Genomic DNA, 14,140 nt, shown 5'->3' with positions numbered 1-14,140 from the left:
GAGAGGTTTCTGTGCTGCTACAACTGTGGAGGTATTTTCCTCTTTTGTTTTTGTTTTGTTTCATTTTGTTTTGTTTTATTTTGTTTTGTTCGAGGCAGAGTTCCTCTGTATAGCCCTGCTAACCTCGAAGTTGCTCTGTAGACCAGGCTGGCCTCGAACTCAGAGATCCGCTTGCCTCTGCCTCCTGAGTGCTGGGATTCAAGGCTTTGACCGCTGCCCAGCTGTCAGGCCTTGTCCCTACAATATCTTGTTTTCCCTCTCTTCTCCTTGTTACCACCATTCCTGTTGCTGAGACAATCCTCTGGGGATGCTGACGGATTGAGGACACTAGGGGACCTAAGAGATTAAAGCCAGCATTGCTCAGATCTCAGTGTAGGCTGATGCCTGTTCCTTGGTTTCTGTGAGTCACCGTAGATGCCCTCCACTAAAAGATAGTCAAAGACTAAGCCTGTGAAACAAAAGACACTTATCAAAGACACTAGGACAGGCAGCAACCTGCCCCAGACTGTCTACAGCCGGCTTCCATTGGCTAAAGCCCGCTTCCTCATGGAAGCCGTGACCCCACCCATCAGACACCCCGGCCCTCAATGCCTCCATTTTCCTGCCTCAGTGTCAGCAGCAACCCTGTGTGTCTCCTCTCTCCATTCCCCAGGTTTCCATGAAAATGGAGTGGTGAAGACAGAGAACGGAACCTCCTCACGGACTAAGAAACTCAAGTCTCCCTAGCGCCATTGTGCTGAAAACAGGGATCCTCTGGGTGAGGGCCTGGCAGAGATGAGGACTCCTGACCCCCAACTCAGACTCTCTGCCCTTCTGGCCGTACTCCATCTCCACCAGCAGAAACCTTGGCATCAAAGGGGGAGCTCCTCTCTACCTTCTAGCCTTTCTCTTCTTTCATAAACTGTTCTCAATAAAGCCAAAAAAACTTCTATTCTTGCTCCCTTGAGCCACCTCATGGCCTCACTTCTGTCCTATCTTGGGTTTTCTCAGAGGCCTGCCTTCTTCTAGTCGTCTTCCTGCTCTCACTCTCACTCTCTCGCTCGCTCTCTCTCCTCGACCCTCAATGCCTCCATTTTCCTCCCCTCCTCTCCTCTCCTCTCCTCTCCTCTCCTCTCCTCTCCTCTCCTCTCCTCTCCTCTCCTCTCCTCTCCTCTCCTCTCCTCTCCCCTCCCCTCCCCTCCCCTCCCCTCCTCTCCTCTCCTCTCCTCTCCTCTTTCTCTCTTCCTTCCTGACTGCTTCTTTTCCTCCTTTCTTCCTGACTTTAATGTGCAATTTCTCTGATTTGTACAACGGGAGGGAGCTAGGACGGCAGTCCTGCCCTTCGGGCCCAGCCAGGACTTGCCAATCTGGAAGCCTCTCGCCAAGGAGCTTCCCCTAGAGCTGGTGGCAGACCCTCGGTGGCCCTTGTGGATGGCAGGAGGAGGAAAAGCCATCCCTCTCGGATTACAAAATTCTTGGTGCTGACCGACAGACAAGATGTAGGATTCTGGCTCTACACGTCGGACCCCGAAGCGTTTCGCTCTCCATAGTGACTTAATCCAGAAAGACAGTGTTAATTAACTGTTGAGTCCCAGGACTCCAAAGAACTTCCAGTGCAGCATTTGAATTGGAAACCAGCCTGCCTTCGCTCTATGGGGGGTCGTGCTAAGGAGGATGTGCCTTCCCACTTGTTCCACAAGAGCAAAGCACGTCAAACAGCTGCCTCTTCTAGAAAGGTGGCTTGGCCAAAACAAAATCAGACAAACAAAAAACAACAGAAGAGTCGATCTGGACCATTCTCCAGCAGTGCCAACTGCTGTAGTTTCATTACCTGTCCACCAGCATCTGAAACCAAACCAAATGGCAGTTATGAATCTGCCCAGGACATGCTGTTCCCAAGTCTAGAAACAGCCTGCCCCAGCCGGGGCCAGACTTGCAACCTCACCATCTCTCTGCAGAAACACGAAGCCCCAAGGACTCCGATCGCAGTGTGTTCCCCTGGTGTCCCAAGGAGGGTCACCTGGCTGCCCTCCCTCTGGCCTCACTGAGTGTTCTTTAAAGTTGTCAGTGTCATTTGTCAAGCACACCTAGGGCCTGACACCGGGATGCCTCAGGGTCACTCTTCTGGCTGCGTGAGCCAACGCAGCCATGTCCACAGGAGTCTGTGACCCATTCCCTTTGGTGTTCTTTACTCTCTCTTCTACCTGAAGATGGGGTCATCGGGCCCTTATGGTACCTTGTGAGGACTTCCAGGATGTATGTAGGCTTTAAAGAGTCCCCACACTCTGTGCTGGAGTATAGGGGAGCAGTTCTTGGTGACACAGGAATGTTAATGTTACCTGATATACTTGGTCTTCCTTTGACACCATATTCAAGACCAGGGCTTGAGTTTTTCCCCATATACAGGGACATGGGTCTTCATGAAGGCAGTTTCCCTCTCCAAGCCACTAACGATGTACATAAGATCTAACTCACCAGTTTTTGAGGAGTTTGGTTCCAAACATCGACGTGGCAATTTTTTTGTTTTTGTTTTTTTTTTTTGTTTGTTTGTTTGTTTTTTTCTCTCTGTGTCCAGGTTAAGCATACAGAATAGAAATGAGATCCCCTTGGCTTCTTTTGTGTGAGCTTAGGAAGCAAGATAGAATTTTGCAAGTACATTTCTCTATTGCCTCCTGGCCCTTCTCTGGGCATCCCCACAGAATTGATCTGGCTGGCACCTTTTAGCCGTGCAGCCCACCCATCCTCATAGGGATTTTAATCAAGCTTACGCTTTGAGATGCTGCCTGTAGCGATGTGAAAGTTCAGCTAGTGGCTCCCAAGATCGCCTCACCCCGTCAGTTTAAGTGTCCTCCGGGACCATCCCCAGGTTAAGGGCCTGTCTCCCTAAGACACTGGCAAGCCCTTTGCCAGCTCACTGTGGGAGCTTTGTCTCTAGGCTGAACTATTGAGTTACTCCCTCAGTAAATATTTGGGACAAGCATGAGATATGTGGAGGTCTTGGAGAAACAGAAGTACAAAGGCCAGCTGTCTAGGATCCAGTGGTCCTGTCGCTGTGGCGGGGTGGGGGTGGGGGGTTGCTACTCTTTCCCAGTACACTTAGATGACTGAGATGGTGTGGATCTGTTCCTTGAGTGCTTGCAGGCTTCCTTTGCTGCTTGTATGTTGGGTGTTATCACCGAGAATCCAAGTGTTGGGATTGACCAAGGCTCTTCTGGAACATATGGGTTTGGTCAGTGGTAGGAGTTTAGAGCATTCATTTCAGAAAAGCTGAGACCAAGGGCAACACCTCCCCAGGCTTGACTTCTGGGATGATTTCGGGCTTGGGGGAACTAGGGGGCCCTTTCTCATCCACCCAGCCTCTCTGGCGTTGATGTTATAGGAAAGCCAAGACTTTGTAGAGTTAGCACAGACCTTGTTGCCAGAATCACAGCAACCAAGTTCTACACCATCCTGCGTGTGCGCAGGCTAGCTTATAATTTGGGTGCCCTGGCCCCATTCTTTGATTTTATGCAGGCTCTCCCATCCCCCAAAATACCACACCCTTAGTGAGGGACCTGTCATGCTCCTCCAAGTTTCAGATGTTCAGCACAATCTACCAGGACCAGAAGATGCTAATCACTACCTCAGCAGCCACTGCCTGTCTCTCAGTGTCCCTGGAACGCCAGCAGGCGCCAGGTGGCAGAGTGGTGGATGGAGAGCTCCCTGTTACTAGTTGCCCTCCCCAGAGGTGTGGCGATGGGACGGTTACTTTTACAAGCTATCCAGGTTTGGATGCCTACGCTATGAATTAGCTCCTTGTGTCCCTCCTACATTCTGAGGTGGTCCTGGGAGAAAGAGAAGCAAACTAAAACTTTCTGCCATTCTAGCCAGTCCTAGCCCTGCGTACCTAAATGGTTTTCAGGCAGCATCATCTGGTGCATCCTAAGGGTGGACTTAAGTCACTTAAATTTAGATGACAGTGTTCTGGCTACTCACACCATGCTTTTGTGGAGTTCCTGGGACTGTAAGAGCCCCTGAAGGTGGAGACCTTTTAAGCCCCCTTTGGCATTTTTTTTTTCTGAGTGGTTTTTTTTCCCCATTTTCCAAAAAGCCTACAAAGTTCTCTTAGATTCCCTGCATCCTTAAAGAAACCTGCTGACTCCCTTGCAGCTAGGGAAGACCTCCATTGGCGTTTGTCTTTAATGGCTCTCAGCCGGTTGAGTTTGCAGAAGTCTGGGACGGGGAGGAGGTATAGGGTCTCAGCTTAGGTAACTTTCTCTGCCTGAGGGCCTCTGTGTCTCCAGGAGACAGATTTCCATTCTTGGTGTCTGGCCTCTGTTCTTCACTGGTGTGGAATGGACTTGAAGCCTGTGAGTTCGAACAGTGAGCTGGTCCTCTGCCTCCCTCGTGCTCCCGAGCTTACACCTTCTTTCCTCAGAACAGGATTTAAAGGAGGATATCAGTGTCAGACTTTTGAAAGCATCTGTAGAATCCTTCTCCAGCCCATGGCTAGCGTTAGGAGGATGCTGGTACCAACTTCTCGCCATTTATCCCTGGCTTTTTATGCTAGCGTTAGCTCCATTGCATCCGCTTCCAAAGCTCTGCAGATGAGAAGAAAAGTCATGCCGAGCAGCCTCTACGAACGTCCCGTTCTTATCCTTGTTCTTTCATGTAAAAGTGCCTTATATTGCCTTGTGGCCTTCACTGGTACTGTATGGCTGGGCCCCCCAACTGCCAGGGCTCTAGGGCTGACTGGCATACACAGGCAATGACACCATACCTCAACACAGATCCAGGGGAAAGGGACATGGGTTGACAGTTTTGTCTCATTTGTTCTGACCCTCTTCTCCCTCGCACATAATGTAAGACCTTGTGTACTCTCTGGTTTATTCTAAGTTCCCCTTGTCTGTTGCCTTCTGGCTTGACCGGGTGGCTATGGAAACTCTCGAGGTGGCCCAGCTGCAGGCACCCATGCTTCCTATTTCATAAGGGAAGCTTGGGGGTTGGGAAGAAGGGTCACCCCTGTGTACCTCTGGCCCTATGTGGTGAGCCCTGCTTTTTCGGTTTCCTCATTCCCACCCCAGATTAGAAACAGCACCCTCTTCCCCATCTGTTTTACTTCCCTGTAGCCCAAAGTTTGTGTGAGGAATGTATTTACTTGTACTCGCTGGTTTCAAGTCTTAGCTCATTGGTAACCTGTTTGGCAGTGCCTATGGTCTGGTAGCTGCAGAGCTCCTGGATTCCTGTCAGGGTTATCTCGTGTTCCTAGTTCCGCACCAACCCACCTCCCTGACCCTTGCCTTGCCTGCCTGCCCATTCCTGATATCCCGCTATTCCGGGTTGTGCAATAACCCTCCCAGTGGTCTTTTCCACAGGCCTTTGTCTCTTACCGCATCCTGCAGTAACAGGAGAGAGGGGACCTACGGGAGGTGTCATCATCCCTTACAGAAGCGTCAGTCCCTTCGTTGTTAGCTGTCATTCTCATGGTCTTGGGTGGGTTTCTGTGGCAATCTTATAGAATGTGCCCTATCGTCTAAGAAATCTTTACATTGTTTTCAAAAATAAAATAAAAAATGTGTTGAAGAGAAAAAAAAAAAAACCATCCTCAGACTGGGACAGTGTCGATGTCTGGGAATAAGATCAGTCTGGAGTCGCTGACATCACCGTCACCACCAAAGGCATTCCAGGGTTTCTTGTTCCTGTGCAAAGGATGGGCCATGTTTCCAAGAATCAGCCACAGTGGTCACAGTGGTGAGCCCTGCTCCCCCACAATGGGATCTGGCTGTGGTGGTGAGTGCCGACATTCTTTGGGGTACAGATTCATGTGTGATTAAACCTCACTTTTCGGTTACTCTGTTTGTCAAGCACCGAAAGGATGAGCGTTGGAGCTGGTGCCCCTGCGTGACTCACAACGCAAATGTGGACACATTGACTGTTTCTGCAGTCACCTGTTCATGTGATGGACCAAATTCAGCAAGGAACTCAAGGAAAATTCGTACCTACCGTATTTATGCTTTCTTATTAAAGGGCTGGGGGGAGGGGCGTCTTTTTACTTTTGGTGAAATTTTTATTGGTCCTTTTCCCACTGTTTCTGTCTGGTTTTAGAAACAAGCTACAGTTTTGTATGGATTTTTTTAAATGTACATTTTGAAACAAATGATCAAATATTTTCTGAATAAAGGGCATAGAAGTATTGGTCATAACGGTCTCTGATAGGATTCACTGGTGTGTTGTATATGGGAAGTTTTTTTTTTTTCTGTGTCTTAATTCTTCCATTTGTTTTTACTTTGAAAAGCCAAATCCGTGTCAACTTTAGTTTTTATCCAAAATGTTTAATTATGTAGTAATTGGGCTTTTTGTTTTGTTCTTGTTTTTTGTTTGTTTGTTTGTTTTTGTTTTTGCTTTGTTGTTGTTCTTTGCTGGTTTATTTGTTTTGAGACAGGATCTCACTGTGCATTTCTGACTGTCCTGGAACTCGCTGACCAGGCTGGCCTCAGACTCACAGAGATCCACCTGCGTCTGCCTCTGAGCAGGATTAAAGGTGTGTGCCACTATATCTGGCTGGGTTTGTTTGTTTGTTTGTTTGTTTGTTTGTGGTCTGTGGGTTCACAGCAGTAATGGGAGCTAATGAACCAGAATAGGGACAGACGCTTTGGTTCTCCCATTCTTGTGGGTAGTATGCATTGTTTTTATTTCGTCTAAAACAACAAAGGGGATTTCCTAACAGGTTATGTAAGCTGGACGCACCAGAAGGAAGGCCTCTGTTTTGGCTACTCTCCTGGGAAAGCATTCAGCTTTGGAAGGGACCGAGGTCTTGGTGTCTGTGAGTGTCCCCAGTATAGTAAGAATGGTGGCAACAGCGGTGACTGGTATCACGTGAACAGCCTCCTCTTGCACGAAGCTCTCTGTTGCAATTTCCAGACCCATGCTTGGGGTGTGCTCAAGAGATGTGTGTAGTTACAGATAGCAGTTAGCTGAGGGAAGCCCACAGCAGGTAAAAGTCATCCAGAGATTTACTCCAGGTGGAAGAGAGTGGCGCTGGTGGCGTCAAACACTGGTGCAAATGGCTTTCGGTCCAGCTCTGCATAGCACGCCGGGTGATATCCAGTCGTTAGCTCAGCCCAGTTCTCATCTGTCATGTGGGGTTCCCTCCACCTCCGGATGTGGTGATTGGCAACGGTGTTAAGGTCATGATACAAACAAAACTATATATAATTTGGTTTTGAGACAGGATGTTTTTTATATAGCTCTGGCTGACCTGTTACTGGCTTTTTAGCCTAGGCTTGCTTCGAATGGCAATCTAGCCTCTGCCACCTAAGAGCTTGGGTCAAGGGTATGTGCCAGCCTGCCTGCCTTTAAATTGGTAGTTTAGTATTTGCTTTCGAGACAGGGTCTTGCAATACATTGTCCTGGCTGGCCTCAACTGCTTTGCAGACTAGACTGACCTTGGGCTTAGTCTTCCTACCAGGCTCTGGGACTGCAGGCGTGCACAATACCTGGCTAAATTAATCTTAATAAACATGCTGTGCTTGTGTCCCAATAGGATATTAAAAAGCCACACTCCCAGGGGCCCTTGGAAACAATATTTAGAGAAATGGTCTTTACAATGGTTTGTCCTGAATATGTTGAAAGCCTGTTGACACAAAGCGAAACCCCTAAATGACAGACAGTATGCCCAAGGCCCCCTACTGGTGTATCTGGGCTATGTATACTGGACAGAATAGTGGCTGTTGGCCAGAGGCTCACCACCACCAAGCCTACCCACAAGGCAGCTTTCTTTTCTGCCCTGAAGCAATGAACTATCCTTATCGGTCTCGGGCATTTCCTTCAGTTAAATCTGATAGCTGTGGCCAGCTGCCAGTGTGCTGGCCCTGCAGCCGGTGACTGGTAGTGAGCATTCCGATTTCATTCTCCAGTGGCTTGTTGGAAAAGGCAGCCACCTCTTAATATTGCTTACTGACTCAGCGGTCATTCATCACCCGAGCCCAGGCTCCAAGATGCGTGCATGCATGCCAGTCGTGACAGAATCATACAGTACTTGATGGCATCTCACGGCCTCGTGCTCCTCAAGGTCTCAGAGAAGAGTGAGACCCACTCTGGCTTTCTAGTGAACAGTGAGGATGATGTTTCCACAGAAATGCCCTTCAGCCTTGGTCTGCGAAATCTCTTTCTTACCTTGTCAGGATTTATCAGGTCTTCTCGATCCTGGGTCAGTTTGGAAGGTGCAAGATGAGGCACGGAAAGAAAGCTTATGGGACAGGGATGTGCCAACCTTACAACCACTTTCTCCTTGACACTACAGTGAGCAAATAGAAAGGCCTATCTGTGTGGTATCTGGTAGGAAAGATAAGAAAGAAGTGGTCAGGACAAAGATTGGAGGGTGTGATAGTTTGAGAAGGGCCCACATAGGCTCATATATCCAAATGCTCAATCATTAGGGAGTAGCAATACCTGTGAGGGGTTAGGAGGCGTGGCCTTGTTGGAGAAAGTGTCATTCAGGCTGGGCTTTGAGGTTTCAGAGGCCCAAGCCCAGCCTAGTGGCTTGCTCTTGCTCTCTTCTTGCTGCCTGTGGATCCAGAGGTAGAACTCGCAGCTCCGTCTCCAGCACCGTGTCTGCCTGTGCACTCCTATTCTCCCCATCATGACAGCGCTGGACTAACCCTCTGAAACTGTAAGCAAGCCCCAATTGAATGCTTTCCTTTGTAAGTGTTGCCACGGGCACGGTGTTTCTTCAGAGTGATAGAATGCTGACTAAGAAAGACAGAGGGGGTATGAGTGCTGCCGCTTCAAAGGGGAGGCAGAGAAACTAAAAGATCATCTCTATCTCAGCAGAAGCCCAAAGCCATTGGGGAAAGACCGAGAAGCGTTTTCATGTGCTACCGACTATAGGCATCTGTGAAAGATTGACAGGTGCAGGCCTTAGCTTCTGTGAGCTTCCATCTAATAAGGGAGGCAGTGAGAATAGAAAATACAGATTCCTGGGGACTCTTGGGATGCTCTGGGTACTGTCACTCAACTTGCCAAAGTATAAGAGTCAGTCTTCACCTGATTGCCTTCAGATCAAGATGCTAGAACCCTCAGCTCCTTCTCCAGCATTATGTCTGCCTGGATGCCGCCATGCTTCCTGCCTTGATGATAATGGACTCTACTCTGAACTTGTAAGCCAGCCCCAATGAAATGTTGTCCCTTATAAGAGTTGCCTTGGTCATGGTGTCTCTTCACAGCAATTAAACCAGAACTAAGACAGTATGTATGTACATATTCGAGTGTGAGGGGGGGAGCATACTATGGTGTACACAGGGAGAGCAGAGGATAACCTTGGCTCAGTCCGTGTCTTCTTTGAGGTAGAGACTCTCAATAGCTATCGCACTGGGAACTCTGAGATCACTGGCCACAGACCCATCTCCCTAGCTCAGTTCTTTAGAATTTAGAAAGCACATCTCGGGGAGGGGCTGATTCTTACTTAAGATCAATCTAAAGGAAAGGGATTGACCTCCTTAATTACCAAGTACCTTCCGGGAGGGAGCACTGTGTAACACTAGATACCATGGAAGGGCAAGTCAGCCTGAGATGGCCCCCTCCCAAGAGACCCTTCTGAGGAAGGAAAGGAGGAGTTAAGGCAGTTGGGGCTCAGGACTGTGCACAGGATCTCTGTGGAAAATGACCTAAAAGCACCCTCAAGCCAAGTGCCACGTGTGTAAGGACAAGCCAGTCTGACGTGTGCTGTTTAGCCAACCCTGGCTCCAAACGATATTACTAACCACTGGAATAATATATTGCTCTCCGGTTTCTTGGTTCTACTCTTTAACCCTTCTTTCATACTCCAAAGGTGAAACACCCAACACAGGAGGCAGAGGCTGGGCCACACTTGTCTAGCACACACTAGGCCTGGGACAGCACCAGATAGGGCAGGCAGGATAAAGCCTGACTACTTAGACTGAAATAGATTTTTTTTTTAAAGTACTTATGACTTCAAGCAGCTAGAAATGATGGGAGGAAACAAAACATGGCTTCTTCCTGAGATTGCCAAGAGCTGAAATGGAACCTCTTGGACAAGCGAGGTGGATGTGTCTTAACTCCTTGCAAATGGCAAAAGCAGGGAGGCCCTTGGCAGCTTTGAGAGGACCTAGGCATTCTGGCTCCTCCATGACTTCATCCTCACCACTTCCTGTTTTTGGTGGCAGGAAAGAATCTAGCATGGCTATCTTCAATTGGAGAGCAGCCTGGCTGTCCATCAGAGCTCACTGGAGAGCCAGCAAGTACTAGTCACTGAAAGGAACTCTCATAAAATATGTGCCTTATAGCCCAGTAAATGCACAGGTCTTATGAACATAGGCACCATACTATGGCTAACACATTAGAATTTATTCCATTCTTTAAAACTTTATTTTTGGTGGTACTATGAGTTGAATCTAGGGTCTTTTACATACTAAGACAAAACTCTACCACTGAGCCAGACCCTAGCTCCCAGGTTTTATTCGACTAATGGGCTTAGAATTACACTCTGAAAAGCATGCACTATGCCACCCTGCACTGTTAAGGGAAGTGAATGGGTAGGTAGAGAGGCCCTTGGCTACCTAGCAATAACAAGTGCTGCTGTGAACTTTACTTTCAATATCTCAAATGTTTCTAGAAATGTCTAACATTCCTTCTGTTCTTAAGCCTTCTACATCTGTACTAAGCTTTTCCAAAGAATCAGAAAAGGAACTGTGTATGCCGTGCTGTGGTATGAGTGAGCGTGTATGCGTGAACAGGCAGAGTCTGTAAGCTGGAAAGGAGCTGAGGACTCAGCCTCGGGCTGTTGGTTGCAGGCTCGGGACACAGGAAGTTTGCATCTGAAGGCTGGAGGAGGCCATATGGTAGTTTAAAGGCAGCTGGGCGGAGGGCTCTCTTACTCAGGGGTAAGTCAGTTTGTTTCTACTCAGGCTTTCAGACTACTGATTGGGGTCTCCTTACTTTAAGGCCTATTTTACTTACCTGTCAATTCAGCTGTTAACCTTATTCGAAGCACCCTCACAGACATATCAGGAGAGTGCCTGATGCATTCAGGAACCCCCTGGCGCCTAAAGTATAAAAGTAACAATCACGGTACCCCTGCCACTCCAAATAAGGCACCGGTCTCCGATTCTTTAAATATTAATTTATTTTAGACTTGAGTAATCGTGAAATAGAAGAGTGGGGGGGGGGGGAGAAAGACCCCCTTCCGGGGTGATTTAAAGGCTTGTGTGGTGGATTTCTCAATGTCGGTTCAGTGTCAAAAATGTATTCAGTTCTCTCGTTCGGGTCAGTCCGAGAAAGCTCGAACAAAGTTATAGTAGTTAATCCTGCCTTCTCCATGGGTGCACAGCCTGATCAACTGCAAAGGGATAAAGAGGATAGGTGAGTCAGGCTAACTTCGGCTTAACAGCAGAGCTCACTTACGCTTACGCAGAAAGAGCTCAGCTTTTGCCAACCCAAACAAAGTTCAGCCTTTATATCCTCAGCTGACTCCAAAGTAATCCAGTGATCCTGAAGGTAGGTCGGACATTAAGCCCCACGTTATACACAGTGAAACCACAGTGGTGCTCTCCATATTTGTAGGGGCGCCCTTATCATCACAGCACTTTTCCTCTTTTATCTTTTGAGGCGGTCTCTTAATTTGGATCCTTGGTTAGCCTTGAATTCATGATCCTCCTGCCTCAGCATCTCAAGTGTTGAGATTGCAAGCATGTACCAGCAGACCCAGCTTCAAAAGACTTTTATCCCTGCATTCAAATAGCAACTTTTGCTCCCCTACCCCAAAACTAAACACCCTTAAATCCTAGGCTCCTGCTGATGCAGCCAAAGAGAAGGATCTGGTTGTATATCCCTTTAAATGTCCCCTGGACTCGACAGTGCTGGGTAAGTCATAGGTGTTGGTTGTCTTTGTAAGACATGCAAAGCTCCTCACCCACCCCACCCCCCACTCGCCCCACTTCGCAATGGCTGTGCTTCCTCTATCATGTCTGCTCCCCTGTCACACAGTGTGACTGACTTGGAAATAGATAAGGGGAGGGAAGAAAAAAAGATTAAGCCTTGCTGTCAACTGAATGGCTTAAGAACTAAATGGGTATTTAGCCCACATGAACAAGTACTTCTCTCTATCCTTCTTTAGCATTCTGTCTGTCTTTAAAAAAGACCAAACAAAACCCTGCATCCTAACCTAGTTACTTAATCAAAACCATTTCCTAAATGGACCTTAATTTCCAAACATTTCCTCTTGCTTGAAGTTCTTCAAGAAGGTCAGTAGAGCTTCCATGTTCTTAACCAATGAGCACGTCTTGGTATTAAGCTAGAGTCTTGGTCAAGGTGGGGGGACATTTTTCTGACCTCCAGGGGGCTCCTGGCTTATGGGATTTGTACAAATAAAATAACACTGTTATTTAGCAATCTGGAGACTTCTAAGAAGAAAACGTCTGTGTCTTCTCTTCCTCTCTAGCTAGCCATGCTATTCCTAGAGTCATTGCTGCCCTGGGCCGTGGTCCTATCAGCTTCGGCTCCCATGCTAGTCCCTGCTGATGAACTGGCACTGAAAAACCTCAAAGCCTGCAAACATCCTGTACAATTCACTGATCTTGGCAGCGGCTGCCTCAGGATTACCTATACTGCCTCCCATCCCTTACATGCTAGTCTACATCTGTCCCTAGCCCCATCTTAAGAGACACCCAGCAGCAACAATCAGAGAAGGAAGTCGATACCGTGATATGGGAAATCCCATCCTCAGAATGGAACAGGAGATCTAATTCTTGTAACTCTTGAGGAAGGAATGAGCAGCCCTCAGCCTGTCCAACCAGCCCAAACCACAATTCACACTGACCACGACTCACACTGACCACGATTCACACTGACCTCCTTAATCAACGAGTCGTCGACTGGGACATTAAGAGTTTCGCAGACTTTAAAGAACGTCTCTTTGTCCACATATCCCGATTCCTCCTTGTCGTATACTTGGAACCTTTCCCGGAGGTTGTCTTTGCATGAAATGTCCTTCAGGTGCATCTGGATTTTTTCTATCAGTTTGTCCAGGCCCTGTGCCTTGAGTTCCTCTGTAGCCAGTGCCTTGGTTTCTTCTGTAGCTTGCTTGCTGTAGGGAAGGAAGGAAATGGTTGGATGTATATTCATTCTTGACCAATCTTAACCTCAGTGATCAAAGCGCTTATTTGGTGAACTCTGGGAAGCTTCTAACAACAACAACAACACCCAGTTGTAACACAGAGCTGACAGGTAGCTACTAGTGGCTGACCTCTCCAACTTAAGGACAGTGTTTGAATGGTCTCCCTTCTTGTCATCTGTTACATCACCCCACCACAGCGAGCCAGGGCTCATATACCTCCATTCCCAATTTGCTATTATTGGGACCACGTTTCTCTCTTTCTACTGCTGCCTACTAACATTACCCCATCCCAATCCAAGTGCCTGAGTACTTAGAAGCGATGCCTGTAACTATGCCAACAGGAATCTCTCACAGTCTTAACATTTCCTGTTCGGTTTTGCTGAGTCTTGTGAAAGGCCATCTGTGGGAGTTTAGAGACTGCTCTAGGGGACAGGCAGGAGTGTAAGCTTCAAATTACTGAGAGATTAGCTATAGAGCATCAGAAAGAGGGATGTCTGTCCCTTCACAGCATGACCACGGGAAGTAGAGGCTCAACTTGTATTTCCTCTGAGCACTATGCTTGTTAGAAAACTAAGGAGTGTTGGCACCTGTAGCGGTAAACATTACAAAAGGATGCGGGGCACCAGGCACCAGCCACACGACCTCCTGTTACTCTCTGTCCCATCTCCATGGCTACCCCTGAATCCTTGTTTATTTCCTACCACAGGTGCCAACAAAGACTCCCATCATATTCCTAAATCCTTTCAGAACAAAACACACACACACACACACACACACACACACACACACACACACACACACACACACACAGAACATGTTTTTTAGTGGTGAGAAAACAGACTTGACGATATTGTGACATAGTCCAGATACCATGTCAGAGGCAAAACCAGAACTTGTGTCCCCTCCCATTTCCCTCCTATTGAGTCCCCTCCCTCCTGATCGAAAACCCTGACTGCACCGTTTTCTTCTCCGTGCATGACATTCAGGAGTTTCACCGCTGAAACCTCACTACTCTTTATAACTCAGCTCTGGTCACATTGGTTTTAACGT

The 14,140-nt window shown here is 47.9% G+C and overlaps 2 protein-coding genes across 3 annotated transcripts in view; one reads left to right on the top strand and one right to left on the bottom strand.

The window, feature by feature from the left end:
• The window catches only part of Tram2 (translocation associated membrane protein 2), a 79,539-nt gene extending 73,381 nt beyond the window's left edge, over positions 1–6,158 (top strand). Inside the window, exon 11 of the mRNA NM_001399412.1 lies at positions 653–6,158. Within this exon, the coding sequence (NP_001386341.1) occupies positions 653–726 (74 nt within the window). The 3' untranslated portion in view covers positions 727–6,158. The remainder of the gene's footprint in view (positions 1–652) is intronic.
• Positions 6,159–11,078: 4,920 nt separating this feature from the next.
• The window catches only part of Efhc1 (EF-hand domain containing 1), a 38,466-nt gene continuing 35,404 nt past the window's right edge, over positions 11,079–14,140 (bottom strand). Inside the window, 2 exon segments of one of the 2 annotated variants that reach the window (NM_001122947.3) lie at positions 11,079–11,314; positions 12,826–13,060. In NM_001122947.3, the coding sequence (NP_001116419.2) occupies positions 11,243–11,314; positions 12,826–13,060 (307 nt within the window). In that variant the 3' untranslated portion in view covers positions 11,079–11,242. 2 annotated transcript variants of the gene reach the window in all.

This window comes from Rattus norvegicus, chromosome 9 (genome assembly GCF_036323735.1).
Source record: "Rattus norvegicus strain BN/NHsdMcwi chromosome 9, GRCr8, whole genome shotgun sequence".
In the NCBI taxonomy this organism is placed as follows: domain Eukaryota; kingdom Metazoa; phylum Chordata; class Mammalia; order Rodentia; family Muridae; genus Rattus; species Rattus norvegicus.
The sequence above is the reverse complement of the archived record's forward strand: the minus strand, read 5'-3'. Positions and strand labels throughout refer to the sequence as shown.